Here is a 26,868-nt window from a genome sequence, read left to right on the forward strand (position 1 = left end):
ACAAAACACAGAAAAGAAGCAAGTTTAATCCCAGACTGTTATTAAAATCTGTGGCCTAATGTACAAAAAATGTTGATCTGCTCTATTTGTATGCCCAGGTATATCATTACAACTTTCATCACTAAGTAAATGTTAGTGTTCATCTGTCCATCAAAGCGATAGCAACAGGAGAATGTATCTAATTTCTGTAGAACAGCTTCGGATGAATACAATACTAACATACTGAGAGTCAAGATTTATTTAGCTTCATAACATTCATTTTTTATAACGTCACTATGCGGTTCTATGAAAAATAGAAGTCGACTATGACCGGAATTCGAATTTCGAATTAAGTTTGCTTAAAGTCTGTAGTTAAGTTACATACCATTAATATTTCCTTACAAAATATAGTTGAATAACCTTGAAATTTTACGATGAAAAAGTGTTGATAATAATTATCTCTATATATAGAATTATACAATGATTATGTATAAACCGAATTTATTGATTTTCTAATATGAATATAATATTATATCAATACATCATTTTTAATATATAAATTATGCATTTATACACCCCTCTAGTTAATCTGTACACATTTTTCATTCTTTAGTTCATCAAATTTAATTCATTATCAGTACACATATTTTCTTCTTTAGTTCAACAAAGTTAGTTCATCAGCAGACATATTTTTCTTCTTTAGTTCAACAAAGTAAGTTCATCAGCAGACATATTTTAATCTTCTTTAGTTCAACAAAGTTAGTTTATCAGTAGACATATTTTTTCTTCTTTAGTTCACCAAATTTAATTCATCAGCAGACATATTTTTTCTTCTTTAGTTCACCAAATTTAATTCATCAGCAGACATATTTTTTCTTCTTTAGATCAACAAAGTTAGTTTATCAGTAGACATATATTTCTTCTTTAGTTCAACAAAGTTAGTTCATCAGTAGACATATAGGATACACCTACAGCACTGGCAAGTGTTGGAAGATATAATTCATATACACATCTATGTAACAACAAAATATATAGGTACATGTATTTAGCTTAAATGCTGGTGGCAGGTAATTTTGTATTTTACTTAGGTCAATAAAGGGAGGTAACTTAACACAATAAAAGGAGGTAACCTAATGCAATAAAGGGAGGTAACTTAATGCAATAAATGGAGGTAACCTAATGCAATAAATGGAGGTAACTTAATGCAATAAAGGGAGGTAACCTAACGTAATTTTGTATTTTACTTTATTGGTTACCATAGCAATGACAATTGACAGCCTTACATCCCATAAAAATTCATTGTAATGAATTTATCACATACCCGTGCTGCTAAAGAAGCTCTGTAAAAATACCATGCACAAAGTCTGACGTGACGTCATTTGCGATATACAAACATAGCTTAAAGACGCCCTAAATTTGATTGGCGCCTTAAATGAAAAATGATTCTTTTTTCACTTTTGACAGTATTTATTTTGGGTATGTGAAAAACAGAATATTATATTTGTGTACGTTCGTTAATGAACATTTTGAAATCATTTAATAAAATTACATTAAACTCACAAGGGGCCCGAAAAATATAATTTTATTCAACTTGTTCAATGATTCAATGAGTCTTTATTTAATCTACACTCATTCATATTCCTCTATTTATGATTCAGCAGAATTTCTTAATTTGAGGAAAAAGCCGTAATTGCTTAAAAAATTGACAGCAGCAGCTATATATCATAGATTATATAACCATCATGATTAGCCAATGAAAACTGTTGTTACAAAAATTTGCAGTATTATAAAAACGGAGGACTGGCATCTACAACAAATTAACTGTTAGGAACAAATGGCTGTAACTAATTAATTAACAGGATACATGTATTTTATGACTTGTAAAGCAATACCCTTTTTATTATTTTGATTTTAGAATTTTTGTACATCTACTAATAAACTTCTGCCAGCTCCCAGCAAAATATTTTTACATGTGCAACAAGTGATGACCATGGAATTTCTAAAATAGACTTTTCTGGCTCCAATTTTTGGAACCGCATATGAACCCTTCAAATTAAATACCTACATGTATATGGGATGGAATTGAACCATTTTGCGTACAATTAAGTAATTTTTGCACCAAAATTAAATAAAAAATATTCCAGAAACATTAATAACATCTACATCTATATCTCTGATTATTCACAATGATTTTTACCATTTACATTATACCGATTTATACTTATCTGATTTTATACATCAAACATTGATTTTGTATGGAAACAATTTCACAGTAATTACATGATATAACGAATTCTGTGAAAACTAGAACTGTGTCCAAAGGACACGGATGCCCCCACTGACGACATATATATGGTATATAGTGAAAAAATCAACAAAGGGCCATAATTCTGTTAAATTTGGTCGCAGCAAAAATTCCTTCCTTTACTACCATCTACACATTAAGGTTGTTCATCCCTGGAAGTTTAAGCAAAATCTACCATCCGGTTTAAGAGGAGTTGCCTTCACAAAATTTCTATATGGTATATATTTAAAAAATCAACAAAGGGCCATAATTCTGTTAAATTTGGTCGCAGCAAAAATTCCTTCCTTACTACCATCTACACATTAAGGTTGTTCATCCCTGGAAGTTTAAGCAAAATCTGCCATCTGGTTTAAGAGGAGTTGCGTTCACAAAATTTTTCTACATAGTATATAGTGAAAAAATCAACAAAGGGCCATAATTCTGTTAAATTTAGTCGCAGCAAAAATTCCTTCCTTTACTACCATCTACATATTAAGGTTGTTCATCCCTGGAAGTTTAAGCAAAATCTGCCATCCGGTTTAAGAGGAGTTGCGTTCACAAAATTTCTATATGGTTATATATAGTGAAAAAATCAACAAAGGGCCATAATTCTGTTAAATTTGGTCGCAGCAAAAATTCCTTCCTTTACAACCATTTACACATTAAGGTTGTTCATCCCTGAAAGTTTAAGCAAAATCTGCCATCTGGTTTAAGAGGAGTTGCGTTCACAAAATTTCTACATAGTATATAGTGAAAAAATCAACAAAGGGCCATAATTCTGTTAAATTTGGTCGCAGCGAAAATTCCTTCCTTAACTACCATCTACATATTAAGGTTGTTCATCCCTGAAAGTTTAAGCAAAATCTGCTATCCGGTTTAAGAGAAGTTGCGTTCACAAGATTTCGGGACGTACGACAGACGGACGGACATTCCTACAAATGGGCATATATTGGGTATTTCTTTTGTTTAAAAGTACCCAATTAGACAACAAAAGTACCCAACAATATTGACGGAATGAATAGAATTACCCAACAAGTGTCCATTTGTGTGTTCAAGGTACCCAACAAGTGTCCATTTGTGTGCTCGGATGGACGGACGTACGGACGGATGGACAAGTGCAACGCTATATGCTCCCACTCTGTGGGGGCATAAAAATCTTGGAAATAATAATTTAAAATCATTTTTAAAACAACAAAAAATTAACACTTTTACTTTTACACAAGTACACTATCTTACAACACTTATCATTGGTCAATTCTGAAAAAGAATGAAGAATTAACCAATCAAAACTCTTGTCTTAAAATGTTAATGCACTTTTCAGTCTTTGGCAACTTGAGCATGACACAAGTATGATTATGAGAATGTTTGTAAATTCAAAATTTTACCATTGAATATTTCTTCCAATTTTACAACAAAAATAAATCAAACAAAATACCAATAATGATAATAATAAAAAAAATCTTAATATGCCTGTTTTGTTTGGTTTTACTGCACACCAACAAAATTTACCTCATATGGCACCAAAATATGCTTATGCAATATGCAGAATATTCATTGGGTGAATTATCAAAATCTCAAAATTTATCTGTTTTCCTACAAACTAACTATATATATATCAATATTTCAGCTAGATTATAGCCATTTTTTCCCCTTAAGTCAGAACTTATTACATGTAATATATGTGGGTCATTTGTATGCTTTTATTATAGGACAATAAATCTAAAATCATCATAAAGTTTTTTTAAAGGGACTCCACTGTGATTTTTCATGTTATTACCAAATATTGAAAAGCATTTGCTCAAATTGGGCTAAGAATAGCACAAAAATCATATTTTCAAGCCATTTTGTCTGGGTTTTTTTTAACCTTAAGTAGACTTTATATAGGTGGGTTAAATGAATGGTGAAATATATTAACTACAAAATATGACAGAAATTTATAATCAACACTGTAAAGATAGTCTTGTTAAAGGGTATAAAAAGCTGTAGCATACTGTCTGTTATCTGTTGTGACTAACTCAGAAAGGGTGGCGCTAACAAGAGCCGTTTTTCGTTTCGAAACGTAACGCCTTGGATAGTATTGTTGACTCCACGTCCCACCAACGAACAAAGAATAGACGCGTTGTACATGAAAAAAACTCCCATTGTAATTTTTTGATCGGATGGCCTGTGACATTCGAAACACTTTTAACTTTGTCTCATATTTTTAAGGGAAAAAAAAGCACTTTTTTATTGTCGAAAACTTACCTCAAAATTTGTTTTACTCTTGTATTCAAAAGTCCACCCCTGGATTTATAAATTTTATTTTTTTAATTTGGTTTTAAAATTTAAATGATTTGGGTTAGAATAAATATTCAAAAAAAGAAATTTTTTTTTTAAAATTTTTAATCAGTATGAAAAAAATATTGTCATTTTTTGGGGAAAATTTTAATTTTGAAAACTTAGGATCAAAATTTTTTAAAAATTGCAAAAAAATTAAAATTTAAAAATTTTTTTTTAAAAAATTAAATTTTTAAAAATTATATTTACCTCCTTTTTTTTTAAAACAATATTTTTTAAAATCTTTCCCAAATTAACAGTCTTTCTTTTTAAAAAAAACCCAACCAAAAAAAAAAAAAAAAAAATAAAAAAACAAAAAGTTAAAAAATTTAAACATAATAGAAAATTCCTTTTAATAGGGCTTTATCCGCCCTTCCCCATATTTTGCCCTTTTCTTTTTTTCCCTTTTTTCCCATGTCCATGAGGAGGTCCATACTTAGCCAGTGCCTTTAAACCTATCGGGGTGGTGGCCCCGGGTTTCTGCAATAAAAAAAAAGAATTAATACGGATTTAAAATTTGGTTTTTTATCAAGGCCCTTCATGAAAGTTAGGGTTTCCCTTTAAAACCATTTCCTTTAAATAAAAAGAAATGGAGCTAAACCATAATAAAGTTTGCTTTTTTAAAAGTTCTGCATGCAAAAATTTATGCAAAAATGTTAAAAAATGCCGCTCGAAAAACAAATAGTGCATTTGCGTCCAGTATGGATCCTGACCAGCCTGATCCATGCTGTTCTGAGTGACTATCGGTCTCTACTTGTTATAGAGTTTGTAAGCGTCAACAGCATGATCCTGATCTAGGACTGCATGGATGCGCAGGCTGGTCTGGATTCATAACTGCTGCAAATGCATTATGTTGGTTTTGTCATGATGCGGCTCAAATGCTTTTTTTTGTCATGATTTAAGAAGACTAAATTCCATTCATTTTTAGCATAACAAAGAATATTTCTTACACTACAAAAAAAGATTTTACAATGTTAATATTCATAATGCAAGAAGACAATATTAAGACAAATTTGTGAATTATTTGGAACGTTTCATTGGTCTGAATTCTAAAGAAGAGTAAAGAATTAACCAATCCAAACACTTGTCTTTAAATGTTTAATGCACTAAATTGAAAAAGTTGTTAAAACAAAAAATAATAAATTGCTAAACTGTATTTTCATGCTGTATAACTAACTATACATGTAGATATACATATATATTCATTACAATCACAAAATTACAATTAAAAAAATTAATATAGAATATCTATAAACAGTCATCAACTCTAAAGCAAGTATTATTGCCAGTAATAAAAAAATCTTTACTTAATTATGTATAAATTGCACTATTAAAATTTAGGCACTAAATTTGTACGAAAATTGCAGATTTCATTTAACATGCAAATTTGCCAAGTCAAGTGCATGCATCAAATACACGCTCGTGTATAACAAAATTACATTTTTTATAATTATGATATGTTGACATATAAATATAACTGTGTAATTTAAGGTAAGTCTTACTGTAATACTTCTCCGCAAAAAAAATGTCTTACATCGGCCAAATATCGTAATAATATGTCTTTACGAAACATTTATTTTTCACAATTTTCAAAATTCAATATAACCGAAATTTAGATAATAGCTTATAAAAGATGACGTGATTGTAAATAATATAATGCCCCAAGATTTTGAAAAAAATTAAGTTTCCGGTAATAACAATTTGCTATCGATATCGAACCGATGTTAGATATTTTTTGGCGGGAAAAGCATTACATAAGACTACCTTAATTTCAGTAATTATGATATAAAACATGGTAAACAAACATTAGTAAACAATTTAATTATCCCATTAAGCTAAGCAAGAAGCTTAGAATGAATGTAAAGGTAAAAACATGTGTTAGGAAAAAATATTATTTATAATTTGTGGATAATAAGGAAAACATGTGTAGAAATTCTTAACACAAAAGGTGTGTAGGTATTGGTAACATGACAATTGTATATGAGAAAAGTTTTTTTATTTTAAATGCTGGGTAGCAGTTCAACCTGGGGACAAACAATGCAGAAGTTGGCGGCCTCATTATCATAAAATTGTCTTCCATAATTAAGGCCCATGTCACACCATCATTTTATCATGTTTCTTTGGGTAAAAACGTTTTTTTTTTAATTTGTAAATGTGGGTTACAAAATATTCCCAAAGTATGAAAATTTTTTAAAACTCATTTTTATTAAAGGGACTTAATGCAAACTTTCTGAAAAAAATTTTCTTTGTCATTTTTATAATTAAAATTCAGCATTTTATTTATTTGATTTATCACAAATATGAAAAAAAGTGAAAAATAACTGGTTAAACTTTTATTAAATTTAAAAGGGAATTTAACCTTCACCCCAAAATTTTGGTTTTGTTGGAGGGTCTATTGAATGTCAATCAGCACCCAATGGTTAAAAAGACGGTTTTCCCAAAATTGCTGGGGGGCCCAGTTAAATTTTAAGCCCCAGTTAAACCTTACGAAAAAACATCGTTTTTGGGAGCGATTAAAACTAGTTTGGAGGGGTTTTGCTACGGAAAAAAATTTTATTAAAAGTGAACTTAAATGCAAAAAGAGAAAATTTTTTCAAAAAAAATGCCAATTTTTTTTTGTTGTTGTTGTTTTTTTCTTTGTTTTTTTTTTTAATATTTACTTAAAATTAATTAATTACTGTTTTTCATGAAAAAATGTCTTTTAAAATCACTAAAAAAAAAAGTTAAGTCTAAAAATATTGTAACTTTCGTAAAATTTAAAAAAGCAGTGTTAAATATCCTATTGATTTTTGTTTATTTTCTAAAATTTTTAAAATCCCCTAAATACATGAAAGTATCTTAAAAAAGTTAAAAAATTAAAAAAAAAATTCTTATCTTCTTGTACCGACTTATACCTTTCTGAAACATTTTTCCTGAAATTTAAAAAAATCGTTTTTCAAAATGACGAAGCTTCATGTTTGGGTAGCTCAGCCAAAGGGAATTTAAAGTTTTAAAGGCCTTTTTCATTTAAGCGGGAATAAAATTTTAACCAAAGTGTTAACAAAAAAACATTTAAAAACATTCTGCTATATTTTATATTTTAAATTAAAACCCATAATTATTTTCCTTTCAAAATTTTTTTATTGCCAAGTTATTGATTATCAAAATTTTTTTCATTTCAAATTTTTTCTTTTTTATCTTAGGGTAGGGAAATTAAATAAAACCAAAAATTTTGTGAATTTTAAATTTATCAAGAATTTCCCCTCACCCGGTTTATAAAAAATCGATTGAAAAATTTCTTTTAAAAAATTTTGCCTTGCCCTTTTTTCTTGGTTTTGGAAATTTATTTAAAATATAAAAAAAACTCCGATATACACTTACCTGTTTTCTAATAGGGATAGACTTTATTTAATATATTAAAAAAAGGTTTTATCAAAAGGGTGTGTTAAAATCTTTCTTTAAAAAGGTTTTTTGAAATTACTGATGAAAAAATTTAAATTGTATGAATGATTTCTTAAGTGACAAAAATGTACTAACCTAAAAAAATTGTGATTTAATAAAATTTTGGGGAAAATAAATTTTTTTAAAATAACGTTGCTGTGAAACATAAAACCCCTGTTGATTATATATATTATATATATTTCAAAAACACCCAAAGTATTACGTTTAACTTTTTGATGTGACTTATAATAATTATAATGTGCACCTTTTCTTATAATATCCGAAGCTCTATTCAATATTATATTAACATTAATTAATCTATTATAACGGGTAAAAAAAAAAATCAACAACAAAATCCACATGCTTCAAAACTGGTGAATTCAACAATATACAGTCATATAGTACAAATTGATTTAAAAAAATTGGACAAAAGATAAGGCAATGAACCAAAAGAAAAGAATAAGCTGGCCTTCTTAAAGTATGATTTTTTTTTTATACAATCTATTTAAGCAAAAAGATTTAATAATTCTTTGTCAAATTAAAACTTAAAAGTCTCCAGTCACAAAATTGAAATGACATTAATGATTTTTATTTTTGTTATAAAAGTTTAATATTTACCTCCCATGTCAAAAGTGGCAGCCATTTTGGGGGTCATTATTCCGTATAATAAAATTGACAAAATATGAGAAAAAAAAATTATTATATTGGGAATGACCATCAAAAATGGCTTCCAGGGGAAGAAATAATTGCTATGTGAAAAGCATTCCTGGAGTATAATAATAAATTTTAAATAAAATTCAGTACAGACGTTAATGTGTCAGTAAATATTCGAGTTCAAAACCTATACTTCGGAAACTATTTTTATCTTTTTATAATTAAGTTTTATATAAATATAAAGTAAAATCCCATTGTATTAACATCAATTTTGTTTGCTATATTCTAAAGTTAGAAAAAGGCCAGCTTTTCATAAAGTGGGTGCACTCACTACGTATATAGAACAGAGTTATTTTAAAGCAAACCCAAATTCTCTCATTTGGCATTATTTGTAATAGTAAAAAAAAATTGCAAAGCATAACAGATACATAATGTACTCTATTAATTCCTGGAAATGTTTCTTTTTTTATTTATATTTCATTAAATTTTGTAAAACAAATATTTCTATCAGTGGTAATATATTTATGGCATCGATTTTTTTGGACAAATTTCACTATAAATACTTTTTAAAAATTGGACTATAAATCCTCATTTAAAAAAAAAAACTCAGAGAAAATTTTTTTGTTAAAGCATCTCATTACAGACCACCCCCCCCCCCCCCCCCCCCAAAAAAAACCCCCCCAAAACCCCCGTATTCAAACAATTATTTTTTTTTTGAAAAATTACCGGAAAAAACAGGCCCTTGACCCGTTTTTTTTTAAAACTGCATAAATTTAAATATGACATTAAAGCGCATTCTGACCTTCTCTAATTTTTAAAAATTTTTAAAAAATTTTATTAAAAAATAAAAATTTTTGAAGGAAAAAAACATAATTTCAATTAAAACACACTTTATACATTAAATTTCCATAAAAAGGGAAAAAATGCAAAAAAATTTACTTTTCTGCCTTCCCCAGAAACAGGAAAAAACATAAATTTGGGAAAAATTTTTCAAAACGGCTAAACCCCCACATAAATAATTTTTTTATTTCTTTTTTCTTGAAATTTTTTTTAAAATTTTTAAACTGTATTTTTATTTTAAATTTTATTTTTCTGGGGTTTAATTGGAGGTGGGGTTTAATTTCATGAGTTTTAAAATTTATTGAAATTGCTTTTTTTGAATTTTCCTTTATTTTTTGTTACTAATCTAAAACAAACCTTTCTGGTAGGGTTTAAAATTTAAAAAAATAAAAAAATTATTCAAATTATATAGCCGTGCCGACAAAACCAACATAAAGCGTTTTCGACCACATGGACCCAGACCCGCCCCGATTCCCCGTTGCTTCGTTTTCCAAATCTATAACAAGTAGAGAAACTGATAGCGAACAGCATGGATCCTGATCAGACTGCACGGATGCGCAGGCTGGTCTGGATCCATGCTGGTCGCAAACCCATTATGTTGGTTTTGTCATGACACGGCTCATATTCAAATGAAAATAAAAAGTTTTGAACAATTTGTTTTTTCCCAGGATTAATAGAATACAAGATGCATGACCTGTGTATATATTTACTGAGCTATATACCTTGGCTGGATATTTGGGGTCATGTAATAATTCCTGCTCCTGGTGAAGATGTAACAAATAAAAAATATTTAATAAAATATTTACTGGTTATGTAGCATGTATATACATGTATATATCACACAAAAAAGAAATAGGAGAAATTTAAACACCAGGGCTGCGTTTCAAAGAAAGTTTTATCCTAAGTCCTAGGACTTAAGACAAACAATAGGGCTAACTTTAAACAGTTTCAAAAAATATTTTCATCTATAGTTAGAGTCTAACACTATTATTTAATTCTTTTCCCCAATGTGTAAATCTTCATTTACATTTGCTGTTCAGAAATTGGAAAGATCTAAAACTAAAAGCGTAAATTTGGTAAGTTTTTGAAACAAAAAATGTCCAAAGGTTTTGTTATTGGGGAAATTTTTAGACTTAGAAAACGTAAACATTAGTTTCTCAGGAGTATATATTGTACTCACGGAATCTCACTGATATTTCTTAAACATTTAATCTGTAAAAAAAAAAACTTTAAAACCCGGGAAACACAGTTACCCGTGTGTAATTTTTGATTTTCCTGATAAAAATAAACATAACGAAGTAAGAAGGCACTTGGGGACACATGAAAAAAAACAAGGTGGCCATTTTAAACTGTTAAGTTTCAATAAACTGTTTTGAAACTTATAGGGGTTTTTATAAAAAAAAAATTTTATCACAATTTAACAAATTAAAAGTCTAAAAAAGAGCTTTTGATTAAGTGTTATGTTTTAGGTTTTTCCCAATTTTTTGCTAACAAAAACAAAATTTATGCTAGCCCCCCCCCCCCCCCCCCACAAATCATAATTTGTAACATATAGTGACCGATTACACCATATTACAATTTTATTAAGTTTTGTTGCAGTATTTAAATTCTATAAACAATCAACTGATAAAAAATCAGACTCAAACTTTTTGTGACTACCTTGATTTATAAATATAATTATTCCCACCAAAAATCCAATTTGTAACTTAGTACACTGTACAAGGAAATAACCATAAAATCAAAATTTTACAAACAGAAACTGAAAAAAAACAAAAACAAAAATTAAACCATGTTTTGATCCCAGCAATTTATACCTTTTACATATGCTCATCTATTGCAAAGTTCTCCTGTAAATAGTGTAAATAACATATATTCTGTTCCTTATTTTTTTGTTGTTGTATTTTAGATCATAACTGAGTATTATTGAGTTTCCAGCTTTACTGATGGAGGTCAGACATACATGAGAGATGTCACTCTGCAGGGCGAGTAAAATCAAATTTTGACTTACTAAAATCCATTTTCATCTGAAGCATTTCTTAACTTGTACATATCATTTTTATATAGTATATTTATATCGTAAATGATAATTTTATATAGTATATTTATATAGAAATCTTGAATAATTCCACTTGTCCATACAGGGTGCCTTGGGACCGATGTGAGCAATAAATGAACAATTGATTTTGCCGCACCTTCATGCTTTGTTTGTTTGTTTGTTTGTGTCATTTTACGCCTTTTTCCAACAGACTATTTCAGTCATATAGGCGGGTAGTTTCCTAACCATCGTTCCTGGAGAGTTACACCAGTACTTGACTACCTTCCTCCGCGCTAAACTACCAAAGCATCTCCCGGGGATCGAACCCACACCAGAGAGGTAACTGGATTAGAAGTCATCGACTCTAACCACTCGACCACGGAGGCGGTTGCACCTTCATGCATTATTTCTGGCAGGAACAGGCACCGACTGGTAAGAACCACTAATCTTCTGTAAGCTAGCTGAATAGTTTCCTGACACATGATCCCCCCCTCCCCACCACAACAGATACAATCAATCTTTAACAGTTATATAACCTCACCGTGCCCTACAGGTCACAATAGTTTATAGTCAAACTGCTGCCCTTAATTTCGAAGCTGTAACTGTAAAGTTTGTACCCCTAGATTAGCTTGGAAAACCGCAAAATATTTTTAATTCTGAACTAAGTCGTCTGGTTCTTCAGGTAAAGAATAAGTGGGTGTACATTTTGTTTTGTTTTGTTTGTTTGATTGGATTTTACTTCGCACTGACATGGTATAGGTCATATAGCAAAGCTCCAGCTTTTCTGGTGGAGGAAGACCTCCCAGGTGCCCTTTGTGTATAAATGAATTTATTTCAGGCACGAACTGGCACCTTGAGTAGAAACACCGATGTTCCATATGCTAGCTGGATAGCTTCCTCAAATGAAAGAAATCCAAGACCCTGTCGGGATTCGAACCCACAGTCAGATGAGGGGCATGTGGCTTGAAGTCAAGGACCTTTTCCACTCCGCTACGGGCGCCCCGTTGAAATTAAAGAGAAATTCAGATAGAATGATTAGTGGTTAGTTTGAAGACAGACGATCACAAAATCTGGTCACTGCAAACAACAGGTGATGATGTGTTGATATCAAACTTGCTAAATACTACTAAAATAGTAAATATTCAGTATGAGTCTCAGTCAGTTGATGAAAGAAGGCTCCTGGAGGTGTGTACAGAATACTGTTCTTATATAGATTTCACTATTAGAAAGTGGGTGATTTTTTATCTAGGGTGTTATATAAAAATACTAATCTATGTAAAAACTTGCTATTATTTACTAAAATAATAAAAAATTCAGTATCACTTTCAGTAAGAGGTTGAGAGAGGGATCCAGTGTATCAGTATAGATTTCAGTATCAGAAACTCGGTGATTTATAGTTTAGTGTGTAATAAAAACTAATCTCTAAACTAAGAAAGATCACTATTTAGGAAACACACAATTCTATAAAACATAAAACTTTCCTCTAAAGGGACTATACATAGTCTGTAGAATGATGATGTAAGACAAAAGTAACCATTTCAGTTAAAAGATACATGTCAATCTTATTGCTAAATAGATACCGCATAAACATGTTATAATGTTGCTTTATGTATGTACGGCAATATGGCAGAATAAAAAGTCAAAAGTACTACAAATTATATGTATAAATCATTCTTCAATTGAACTTCTTGGTAAAGGTTTGATTGTTTGTTTTTTTGTTGTTTTTTTTTCGTTCTTTCATCTTTTCATCGTGCCACATTAGTATAACTTATAAAGCATTAATACACATATCAGGTACAGTACTTTAAATGATTAAGTCAGAAATTATAGAAACAGAAGTTTAAAATATTATATTATAGTAAGTTTTCTAACAATAGATAGAGGAAATTCAAGGTTTTTCTATAAATACAGGACATATTTTAATCGAATAATATTAAAATAAATATTTCATTAATGGCGGAAGCCACAAGTGAAATCTGATCATCTTTATACCACAAGATGAAAATAAATCCTGTATTTATAGATATAACTTGAGTTTTCTAATTTTCTGTTTATAATATACAATTTATTTTCTCTTTTTTGACATACAATTTGAAAGGTTTCCCCTTAAATATTGTGTACTGGCTAAATTAAGAAGAAAATAGTCAGGCAAGACACCATTGAAAATACCGAAGAAAATATGTTTCACTGCAGTGCACAATGTTTACAGTGAAAATATGGAAAATGAAAATACGCATTTTCATTTATCAACATTTCTAATATTTCATTTTCAAGAATATAATAAAACATATAACTATGAACACAGCTTGTTATACGGAACACTGAAAATGTTGAAACCAGAACAAACACAGTTAGTAAACTAATTATCTGTGTAGAGAAAGAAGACATGTGTACGAGATAGAATTAAAAACTTGTTAAAGTCAGTATCACGTTTCTTACGCAGTTAAATGCTTGAAAATTCCTCGGACTTTTTTCCCTACAACATATAACACGATAAATCAATCATCTTGGTGTAAAATAATAAATGTGTTGCAAATAAAGAAAGAATAAATATACTTAAGAAAGTTTTTATAAGCCAAGTTATTAAAGATAAGTTATAAATATGCTCAAATTTGGTATTTGCCAATACTCATATTGCAATATAGTGTCTTTTTTTTTTTTTAAATGACATAAATATAATTGAAAAATACACACAGATTACTAGATTACTGGTAATAACATAGTTTGGTAAAGTGTCATTACAAAAACTAGCAGTTCCTTTCAGAACGGACCAAGAGCAGTAAATATAGGGAATGCAGCTTCCCAAACATCATATGCTGATTGTGCATTCTCTTTTTTAAATTAGACAAATAGAAACTATTCATCAAGAAATTCCTAGATTTCAATATAATTTCTGCAAACAAAGATGAGCATACCAGTATATGTATATCTTTATGTATATAAAAATGAAGAAACATGAAGAAACGTTTAATTAAACAATAACATTGAAAAGTCAAGAGTTTGGGGAAAAGTTTTGGTATATTTATACATGTCTCGCCTGATTAAAAATTCATTCACATGCAAATTGGTTTCCGGCAACACAAGGTCTTCCTTGAATGAATAGAGGAACCAGTCTAGAAACAATCAACACTGTATCAGTAAAATCTAAGGTATTCCAAAAATTGTTTTCCAGCAGGTGCTTGTTTCTTGACTGGTTCCCTTACCCTTGAATGAATAGAGGAACAAGTCTAGAAACAATCAACACTGTATCGGTAAAATCCAAGGTATTCAAAAAATTTTTTCCAGCAGGTGCTTGTTTATTGACTGGTTCCCGTACCACAGCGTCCTTTCCTTGAATGAATAGGAAACCAGTCTAGAAACAATCAATACTGTATCGGTAAAATCTAAGGTATTCCAAAAATTGTTTTCCAGCAGGTGCTTGTTTCTTGACTGGTTCCCCTACCACAGGGCCTCTTCCTTGAATGTATAGAGGAACCAGTCTAGAAACAATCAACACTGTATCTGTAAAATCCAAGGTATTCCAAAAATTGTTTTCCAGCAGGTGCTTGTTTCTTGACTGGTTCCTCTACCACAGGGTAGCTTCCTTGAATGACTATGGGAACCAGTTTAGAAACAATCAACACTGTATCTGTAAAATCTAAGGTATTCCAAAAATTCACGAATTCAAAAACCTAGCTAAACGCCGTTTTCCAGTACTTTCTGTACATGGCTCTGGGAAATTCACCTAATGTAGTGTAATAGCGAACTCGATGTTTTCGGCCTTTTTTTAAAATTAAATTGGAATAAAACAGTTATTTCTTTATAAGAAAATAACTAAATATCATTGTATGAATAATTCCATACAAAAAATAAAGTAAATACACAAGTTTATGCAGAAAATAACCTTATTTAGTATGGAAGATTCCACTACGTCTGTTTGAATTTTATTGATTTTCATTATAAATAATTTATTTTTTTGAATAATTTGCAATAGATATTAATGGAATATTGATAATTTAAAAAAAAAATCTTTTTTTTCACCTTAAACGGTTAAATAATGATAGAAAAATAGAAATATCACGTAACTGTGTTATGTACTTTTGGTGTATTATTCCCCAAAGCTATTAATAATAACGGTAATGTACCAAAAAACGGTGTTTAGCTAGGTTTTCGAAAAAGTCAATTGTTTTCCAGCAGGTGCTTGTTTCTTGACTGGTTAACAAACTTTAGGTGGTTAGGGTTACACATTGGGAAGCATTTTAATACAAACCAGTCAATTTTCAGGGACAATTTTATTGGTTGCAAACAAGGAATGTTTGGGACTTTGCTACATGTAATAAAATGAAAAATAAAAATATAAAATCATCATCATTGTCACAGGGCAATAAGTATTGGCAATGACAAGTGTTTGGGATTAGTATATTAAATTAATATAAGCTATCATGCTATAGGACTTTATTATTCTTCAGCTTTTGTTTTCTTTTTGGTTTAATGTCAAACAAAAACAGTAAAGTAATGAAAAACGGGATCCTTTCAAAAACGCCCAAAATCACAATAATGTGATAATATGGTGGTCATCATGGAACCTTCAATGTGACACTTTAGTTGCAATTTCTATGAAAAGCTGCGTTACTGGTCCCCCCAGTAAAAGAGTGTGTCCTGAAAGGTCAATACTTGGCATTTTCTTCAATCTTTTATTGGACATAATATAAAAGCAGGAAACATAATTTATACTTCTTGGATTTCTTTATAAATAATAAAAGTTAATGTAAGTGAGTATATTATGGTCTGATTATGTGACAGATGCTATTTCACTTCTTATTGTAAGGATACAATCATGTCCGTTACACAAAAATTACATCTTGGGGATTACATTATGGGTATAATTATCACTTTAAGTTCTGTATACTGCTCATACTTTACCATTTACATATCTGTTCTCTTTTTCTACAAAATGTTTATTATTTATTGAAATAATTTAAGTTACAGGTATTCATTTATAGGTACCTACCTGTTAGAAATATCATTGTATCAGGTGCAGGCAGAATATTATCATAATATATGACCAACTCATTTACTTTCTACAAATTACAATTAATATGAATACCTACACACAGATTTTCACCTATTCCTGGAATGAATCTTTCAGTTTGATTAGAATACGGTTCATTTAATCTGAACCTTATAAACCAGCTCAAGTTGTGTAATATGGATTGTTCAAGCTTTGAATTTAGGAAATTAGTCTGGTGGAAATCTAAGAAAGTTTAATACAATAAATGAGCTATGATATGAAACAAAGAGCATAATTATATAGCCAGATATGCAGGCATATGTGAAGGTCTGTACTGGGTAGCAAAGGCTTATAAATTTTGGATCTTGAAGATGGAAAGGTCTGTGTGTGTTAATTTTATATTGGGCAGTGTATGTGTTATAATTTGTACTGTTTGGATTGAAGGGAAAAATGTGCTGCAACATTTTCCAAAGGAACTCATGTTAATCTTTGGTAAAAGGTCAAGTAAAGGTCTGTTAAAGGTCAAGTAAAGGTCAGGTAAAGGGCAGGTAAAGGTCAGATAAAGGTCAGGTAATGGACAGGTAAAGGTCAAGTAAAGGTTAGGTAAAGGTCAGATAAAGGTCAGGTAATGGACAGGTATAGGTCAAGTAAAGGTCAGGTAAAGGTCAGGTAAAAGTTAAACAATCAGACATAGTGTATACAGAGAAATATCTCTAAGGTAACTGATATGAATTTGCTAGATTTTGTGAGACATTTACAACAATTTCATCATTCTTTTAAACAAATGATTCATATTAAAATTTTATACATGCCTTTTTTAAAATATTTTCTATTTCTTTTCTTTTTTAATGAATGATTGTCATTTAATAATTGTTGCAAAAAAGTACCAATAAAACCATAGTAACTAATATGTCCTTAACTATCAAACAACCCAAATAAATCAATATAATGTATACACTGTGTTGTACCCCATATGGATCTAAAAATTGTGCATTTAATTTTACATGAGGGCTTGAAAAGTTTAAAACTTATCCCTTGATTGTGACCTATTTTCTCTTTTACATAATGGTGTTATACTCGTAGTGCATGCATGGATCAGAGGAAATTCACATATTTTTTTAACAATGCTCAATTTTGTGATCCATATGTAGTTCACCTACACTGTCATACAATGGAAGTTTTTTTGTACTGTTTAAACATCAATCAATGAATCAATGAAGGAGACTGGTTATCTGTCACTTAAATTTTCACGAAAATCTAGCAATGCATCATGGGAAAAATTTTGGTAATGTACATGTATGTATATTGTTTAACAAACCGAAAGTATGGTATGGAGTAACTTTGTTGGTTTTCTGAAAATAACGGTCATCTTAAAAAACTTAAAATCTTAAATATCAACATCACTTCCATCACTGTTTAATAATTTATACTGTTCTCATGCCTAAATCTTGTTGTCCATCATTTGTTGAACAATTTATTGGTTAAACCATCTGAGAACAGTGTGAATAGTGTATCAGTCCATAAAGTTGCAAGCTTTCCATCAGACCATTATCTATCTATTGGTTCACAGTTTTGAAAGCTGTATATTGTGTCATAATTATTTGTGTAAGCTGTGTATTAGTCCTCAGTTTTGTAAGCTATGCAGTGTTGGTTTAACAATTTTGTTAGCTATGTTTGGTCCCTAAATTATGCAAGCTGCGTTTTGGTCTCAAATTTTGTTAGGTATGTTTTGGTGTACAATATTGCAAGCTATGTATACAAGCTTTGTATGGTTTCACAGCTTAATCATGCATTTGACAACAATAATGTTAGCTTTATCCAAATTTTATTAGCTATATAAATTTTCTAAGCTATATAATGGCCAACAATTTATAATGCAAGCCATGTTTTGGATTCAAATTTATTTAGCTATATAATGGTCCAACATAATGAAAGCTGTGTTTTGGTAGCTATGTAATGGTCCAACATAATGAAAGCTGTGTTTTGGTAGCTATGTAATGGTCCAACATAATGAAAGCTGTGTTTTGGTAGCTATGTAATGGTCCAACATAATAATAGCTGTGTTTTGGTAGCTGTTTATTGGCCCACAATAAGGCAAGCTGTGTTTTGGATTTTATTTTTGAAAGCTATGTAATGTTAAACAATTTCACAAGCTGTGTTTTGTGTCCAGAGTTGTATAAGGTAAATAATGCAAGCTTTATCAGTTCAAAATTCTATGAACTATTTCAACTGACAATTAATTTACTAGTAATTAGAGCCCACAATTTCATTAGCTATATATATCTGTTCACGCACTTTTTTGTTAGCAATATACAAGAACTAATCTAAGCATTAACAAATGCGTCACCCCACGTTTAAATTATAGACATGTTAATGATATATAGGTCAAGGTCATTTCACTACAATCACGTGGCGTCTTACCCGGCCATAATGATAGTCTCTCTCCCGTCGTCCTCTTTCCTTCTCATACTGACAAAATGTAACAAATTTTTATATAAAAACTTTTCTACCCTTTACCCTGCTGATTTTACAAAATGGACTGACCCTTGCTTTGAATTTGGAACAGTCCATTCAAAGTTTAAAGCAGCATGCCTCCAGTTGAGCAAAAAAAATATCAAGAGAATCACACTTGAGAAAAGTGTACTAAGATTTTTTCAAAAAATTAAGATGATTTAAGATTCAAGTAATAATCTACTTGTTCTGTGCAATAAAATGAATTCTTTATCCCCATATTTGCTTTTGCATGACTAAAGCAGTAAGAGTTATGTCTGCATATTTTGACTTCATTTAAGTAAATTATGACGATTGTAAGTAAAGAAAGGATGCAATGTGTAAATTACTTTCTTTGTACGTATCACAATATTTTACTTTCCAAAAAAAAAATTCAAAATTTTTTCCTGCAAATAAGCATGAATCTGCAGGCATGCTGCTTTAAGAGATTTAAGTGTCAAAAACATAAAAAGTAAAAACTGAGCTTCCAGAGGTATAGAGCCTGGTCAAACTGTAGGGATAGTTCAAGCTGGCGTGACTCTATACTGGTGGCAAAATGCTTAAATCACCTATAGTCCCAGCAGTGTCAAGGTCAACTAATTAGCTTCTTCTACAAGATATAGAATTGTCTTAGTTTTATGCTTATCACATACCCATACCGATTTTGTGACACCATAAAATTGGTATTGCATGGACGTTCAAATATTTTGACGTAACGTCATTTACGTTATATAAACATAATGTAATGACATGCTAAATGTTAATGTAACACCATATGTGCTTCAATGAAAAATTGATTCTTTTCGCACTATTAACAGTCTTCATTTTGGGTATGTGATAAATAGAATATTATATTTGTCTAGGTTCATTACTATATTTATTGAACTTGTTCGATAAAATAATATTTTGCTCACCAGAGGCTCGCATAATATAATTTTATTCAACTCGTTCAATAAATGCAGTATTGAGCCTACACTTATTCAATATTCTGTATTTTCTAAGTTGTTTATATATCCATTGTAAAAGCTTATTTAGTCAATTTTTTCATAATCCAGTATGACCACGTCTCAATGTCACCGTGACTAGAAACATAAAGTCGAAACTTCACAATGCAATTTTTTTTTCCCATATGAATAGTTGCTAAGAAAATTGACAAAACTTAGTGACATCTTTTTTAGAGCATCTTGACAAGATGTTTTCTTACAAAAGTTTCTACAGTACACAGACCAGTTTCTTTATATGAATTATTTTCATCTCTGAAACCCCTACTTGACTATCATTTTATTCAATATACATGTAAAGATCATATTTTGATTTTACTCCCTATGAAAAACTCTCTGACAAAAAATATTCTAATCGAACAAATCAGATTTTTTTTCATTAAGACTTGTATTTCTTTTAACAGTCATTTGTCTACATTTCATAGAATATTTAAGATTAAAAAAAAAAAATCAAAAGTTTTCATCGCCATGAAATTCTTTGAGATGTATCACTAAACATAATGAAAAAACTTACAGGTGTCTAAAAGTAAAATAAAAATATGTTATTAAAAATGATGTAGAAAAATATATGTTACGAAAAACTGAAAAAATTTTCAAATATTTGATTTACGTACCTGGGGATAGCGTACCGGTTGCGGTTGTGGAGGAAGTTGTCTGTTTTGATTTCTGCGCCGACGCAGAGTCATAGTCTCACTTAACTTTCGCGCCGGCTTGGCCTTGGGATTTGAACTTGGTGTGTGCACGGCACAAAACTTGATGAACAATCCCATAGCTATTACCAACCCTATACCCATCAACAACACAGCCCACCAATGCTCCTGAAGAATGAGCAAACAGAAAATCAATCAAACCATGAATAATACCTCTTGTGTCACCATTTTGTTATGTCATTTACTATCATAAAAGTAACATTATGCTCGTTTTTTTCATTGTCAAGTTGAGCTGAATTGACTCTATATTTCACAGATTGACTGTGTTATAATGGTGATTGCCCAACAGGTGTCATTGGAAAATACTATGGATATAATGTAAATCTGCTGAAAATATAAAAAGACTGCCCCAATCTTTTTATAAGATAAATCGAATATTATAGGTATATTTTGTATTCATTTACGGAAGCTTGCTTGACCCTGGTAACTTAAATATCCTTCATGTGCAGAAAATTATAAAATTAAAAGAATTATGGCAAAATATAGACTTGTCATCTTCGTGCAGTAAGGTACCTATACATTTTTTTAAAATGTCGTAAGACAAGAAATGAAAAATTTGTTAAGAAACATGCAATAATTAGTTACCACAATCCAGTTGGAAATGTCTTGCAAGGTTTCTGGATCGAAGATAAGATTTTTTAGTCTTGACAACGGTCCTTCAGCATCAACTCCACGGCAACGATAAAACACGTCGCAGTAACCTTGGAAATTGTTACATGGTGAACCTGTGAGAAATATAACATTATATTTTTTGTTGTTGTTGTTGTTGTTTTGTTTTACGTCTCAACAAAGAAGAGGTCATAAAGTGGAACAGTTATGTGATAAATTTCATAGCAGAAATCAGTAGATTAATTAAATACCGAAAAATAAAAGGTAGGAAGTGAAAACTTTGTAGAAACTTTGATGTACATTGTGTGTGTTTGAATGAATAATTAAAGATCCTGTTTTGGGGGTTTTACACAACCAACAAAATGGTTTGCGACCAGCATGGTAGAAGACCTGGGCTCGCGCATTTTTCAGGACCAACTGGCATAGTCCAACTTTGTAATAGGGTTTTCAAGGAAAGAATGATCCGGGGATTCGACCACGGGGTGGGGAAAGGTGGTTTGAATCAAGCTTCCCTCGGCCAAACCCCAAAAAGTTGTGTCAACATAATTATGTTTTTATATCATAAATATAATGCTGAAATGAAGATTTATCAATATTGTAAGTTCCAAAAAGCATTATTTGTAAAGATATTTCCAAATTTACATTTCATGTTAATAAAGGGGGGTAATTAGAAATTTATTTTCTATTAAGTCTAAGTCAATTTTTTCAATACGAAATGAATGCGTATATTTTAATGATTACATATAATGTGCACAAATATAAGCAATACATATTTTACATATTCTTCGATGTTTGAAAATTCTTTTAGAAGCATAATTATATACATATATAGAATTTAACTTAAGTGTGGTAACAACCTTAATTATAACTTACAGAATCTTTAGATAATTTATTCCCATTATCAACACCAGCTGTTATATTTGCACAGCTCTTTATGAAATGATTTTATTATTATACTAAAATAAAATATACTGAAATATTGATAAAATAAAATGCATATTTTTATTGAAGGGTATTAACGCAAAAATTACATCTTGCCTTCTTACGTTACATTGTGCTTTCTGACTTGTACACCTTGGATTCTTACATTTTATATTATGACATGCACACAATCCATCCTGACTTGCACATTTTGCATTATGGCTTGCACATTTTGCATTATGACTTGCACATTTTGCATTATGACTTGCACATTTTGCATCATGACTTGCACATTTTGCATCATGACTTGCACATTTTGCAATTATGACTTGCACATTTTACATTATGACTTGCACATTTTGCATTATGACTTGCACATTTTGCAATTATGACTTGCACATTTTGCATTATGACTTGTACATTTTGCATTATGACTTGCATATTTTGCATTATGACTTGCATATTTTGCTTTAAATTGCATGAATCATTTGTTATTTGACTATCTTCAAATTTGTCTATGTTATAAAGTTATATGTTTGATGCTAAAATCAGTTCAGATTAATGATAATGATCGTAAACTGTCTACATTTAATGTGTACAAAAATAGGAAACCTATGTTAATCGATTATATATGTATAAATAATACATGGAAGCACGCACTGTGTGCAATACAACAAGGCAGGTTGCAAACTACACTTTTTTTACGACAGAGGGCACAGGCTCAGAAACATATGTATGGAACCATACGGAAATTACCGAAAATATACGAGTATCCGGAATATCGATCACAATAGTTATGTCCCTTATTTGCAATTTAGCCATAATCTTATTTGTTACGGTTGATGTCATCACAGACACTTGGGGTGTGGAGCTTAAAACACCTTTAGAATCCAAATTAAATGTACATTTGTCAATCCCAGCACATGTGCTGCTCATAAATAGACAAGGGTGCCATAGTCACAAAATACGCCCGTTTACGAAAGCTTTAGATGGAGATGGGGGCATTATGGATAAGTGTTATCTAGCAAGCAAGTTTTTATTCTTGGCACTGTGTTGTTAAATGAACCTTAAAACATATCAGTAGGGAAGATATGCACAGGATGTGTGACCTTGACCTTGGTCGCAGGCACCTGAATTTTATGCACGGCACTCAGCCTCACAATGATTAACATTTGTGCCAAATTATATTGAAATCCCTCTATGCATGTAGAAGTTTTGCTCCAGACAAGCATTTTTCTATGAGCTCTAACTAAGACCTTCACCTTTGACCTAGAGACTTGGTTCATGTGCAGGGCACTATGTCTCATGGTGGTGAACAATTCTATAAAGTACCATGCATGTAGAAAATATGCTCCGGACAACATCTGGATATTTAATCATCTCCAGTGAGCTTGACCATGCAAATATTAACCTAAATTAAATGTGTCACACCTGAAGTCATGATAGTTACCATTTGTGCTACAATCCATCAATAAATGATGATTAAATCGTCCCTATACACATCTTCATATTTTTATCTGAACTTTGACCTCTATGTGTAACCTTGACTTTGGTCGCAGGGATCTGAATTTTGTGTGCGACACTCAGCCTCACAATGGTGAACATTTGTGCCATAAGTTATATTGAAATCCCCCTATGAATGTAGAAGTTTTGCTATGGACAAGCGTTTTTCAATGAGCTCTAAGTGTGACCTTGACCTTTGACCTAGAGACCTAGTTCATGTGCGTGACATGGCTTCTCATAATGGTGAACATTTCTATGAAATTTCATTAAAATCCCTCCATGCGTGTAGGAGATATGCTCAGGACAAAATCTGGATATTTCATCATCTTTAGTGACCTTGACCTTGTATATATTGACCTAAATTATATGTATCACAGCCATAGTCTTGATAATGACCATTTATGTTACAATCCCTCAATAAATGATGACTAAATGGTCCATATACACATCTTCATATTTTTATCTGAACTTTGACCTCTATGTGTGACCTTGACCTTGGCCGCAAGGACCTGAATCTTGAGCGCAACACTCCGCCTTACAATGGTGAACATTTGTGCCAAGTAATATTGAAATCCCTCTATACATGTGGAAGTTTTGCTCCGGACAAGCATTTTTCAATGAGCTCTAAGTGTGACCTTGACCTTTGACCTAGAGACCTGGTTCATGTGCGCGACACTGCTTCTCATAGTGGTGAACATTTCTATGAAGTTTCATTAAAATCCCTCCACACATGTAGGAGATATGCTCCGGACAAAATTGCCAGGGGCGTTCCCATAATACGTCCCGTTTTTCAAACAGGCGTATAAAAATTGATTGTATCCAAAAAAAAAACTTACTATAAGCCGTTTTGTTTCAACGTCTATAATAATACACATGTACTTTTAATTTATGGTCACAGGTATTGGAAATAAGCCCTGTCAAAAATTTGGAACTTTCCAAGAGGATGAAATATTTTACTAAGAAGTTTTTATGGCCCAAGCGCTTTGAACAACTGTTCTATTTTATAATTATTTTGTTGATAAAAAAATAATTCTAAAATCATTGATTTGAAAATTTGAAACTTGTCATTGTCAGCTGGAAATATAATTTGACCCACACAGTTTCAGTAATTAATACAAAAATTGGTTAAATCGTTTTGTATATAATTATGTTTACCTTATTTCTTCCATAGTGGAAATGGAAATTTAAAACAAAGGGACGTAACTTGGTAACTGAATCCGAACCGCAATTCGGACTTTACCGAGAATATAACTGTAGCGCCACCTGTTAGCATAATTTGGGTGTCACATATTATTATACCAGATGTCACGTCGCGTTATGCTTGCTGCATTCGGCTTTTGGCTATGCGTCATTCTACCTTATGACATTCGTTATTCAAGCTGAGTAAATAGACCCAAATATAAACAGTTGCAGGTTAAGTTATTGAATTAATACACCAGATCAACAAATGAATAATAATTGATCGTTAAATAACGATATCAACATACAATTAAGCAAGACGCACACATCAAAAAGCATAATGTGCATGTAAGAAAGCAACATGTAAAAGTCAGAATGCAAGATGTACAAGTCAGAATGCAAGATGTACAAGTTTGAAAGCACGATGTAACGTAAGAAAGCAAGATGTAATTTTTGCGTTAATTACCTTCCATATATTTTCATTTTCCATACATTCAATGTAAAAATTTATTTTTCACTGCAATAAAATATATTTTCCATATCTTCACTGGGCATAGAATCGTTCATCCAGATAACCTGTAATTCACTGCCATTCCTATATATCTGTTGGCCATAATCTTTTAACATATAAAATCATTATATGAATTAAGTATTAAATGCACTGATGTAACATAGATTGAGAGAGATATAATAATCAAGCCGTCCAGTTAGCTCAATAGGTAGAGCATTGGACTGTGAATTGGGCGACCGGTTCGATTCCCGAAAGGGCGCAGGTTACTTTCATAGTGATTTATCATGAAATCCTTTCTACAGTCATTTGCACTGTACCTCTGCTCTGGTATGTACAAAAGTTTCATTTCCTTGCAAAAGTGAAGGCAACTAGTACTGGCAAAACTGCTTGACAGCCTGCCCAGGAATGAAGTGGTGGTTGAACTGTACTCTGGTAAATTCAATTTGGCTTACTGCCATGATCCGAAGTGAAAACTATACCACCACAACCAGCACAAGATAATCAAGCTATTCAATAGTAATATAGAATTTACCTGGTGCTAGTTTAATACCGTCTGATCTTTCGTTAGATTCACCCCTCCCTGATTTTGATCGACCTGCAAACACTTCGCCTATCATAGACGCATATTCTGGAAATTCTTTGTTAATTCTGTCTAGGTCACTGGACAAGATGCACTCTCCATTTGTTATATTGTCTGTGAAAAAAATGGGGGGAAAAAATGTTACAAAATCAAAACCAAAATAAGCTTCTTAGATGTGCTTTCAAAACAAAAACAGAAATTACATATATAATATTAAAGGGTATAAAGCAATATCTTACGGCATTTTTTTATAAAATTTATAAAAAGTAATATTATATTGTTTTCATGATGATATGGTTGTTACATGTCTGTAATTTCAAGATGTTTTCGGGAGTTTTCATATACATATAGACATACACTTAACAAAATTTCTAAACAGCCACTTTTATATCATCATTTTCTCCATATCAAAATGCCGGAGTTGAAAAGTATGACACACTTTATCAAATTGAATGTTTCGTAAGAGCTTGCAAGTATTCATTCCACTCAAGCAAAACATCATATGCTATGTTGGCTATTTTTGCACAAGAAAATGGCAACATCTGTTACAGGTGGGAACTTTTACACAATTATGTTAGTTAAGTGACCTTGCCGATAAGAAAAACACCAAAAATGGCTAGAATGATGATTGAAGAGCGCGCACATGCAACTGGAATGGTGACAGTTGAAACCATTTAGTAAATTTTTAACTTTTCTCTTTCAAATTAAATTCTTATCAATAACATTTAGCTCTAGTTATCCTAATTTACATCCCACACTTACAGCTACATCCTAATTAAAATTCACAATTATATATACATCCTCATTTACATATCACACTTATGGGAAAATCCTAATTTACATATC

At 31.0% G+C, this 26,868-nt stretch overlaps 1 protein-coding gene across 1 annotated transcript in view; it reads right to left on the reverse strand.

Annotated features, from left to right (window-relative positions):
• Positions 1-10,071: 10,071 nt before the first annotated feature.
• The window catches only part of LOC132735627 (disintegrin and metalloproteinase domain-containing protein 10-like), a 58,699-nt gene continuing 41,902 nt past the window's right edge, over positions 10,072-26,868 (reverse strand). The window contains exons 15-19 of the mRNA XM_060722602.1: positions 25,975-26,136; positions 21,305-21,444; positions 20,624-20,827; positions 18,940-18,987; positions 10,072-10,254 (exon numbers count right to left, since the gene is read on the reverse strand). Of these exons, the coding sequence (XP_060578585.1) occupies positions 10,087-10,254; positions 18,940-18,987; positions 20,624-20,827; positions 21,305-21,444; positions 25,975-26,136 (722 nt within the window). The 3' untranslated portion in view covers positions 10,072-10,086. The remainder of the gene's footprint in view (positions 10,255-18,939; positions 18,988-20,623; positions 20,828-21,304; positions 21,445-25,974; positions 26,137-26,868) is intronic.

Source organism: Ruditapes philippinarum, unplaced genomic scaffold (genome assembly GCF_026571515.1).
Source record: "Ruditapes philippinarum isolate M1 unplaced genomic scaffold, ASM2657151v2 ctg464_1_1_1_1, whole genome shotgun sequence".
NCBI lineage: Eukaryota > Metazoa > Mollusca > Bivalvia > Venerida > Veneridae > Ruditapes > Ruditapes philippinarum.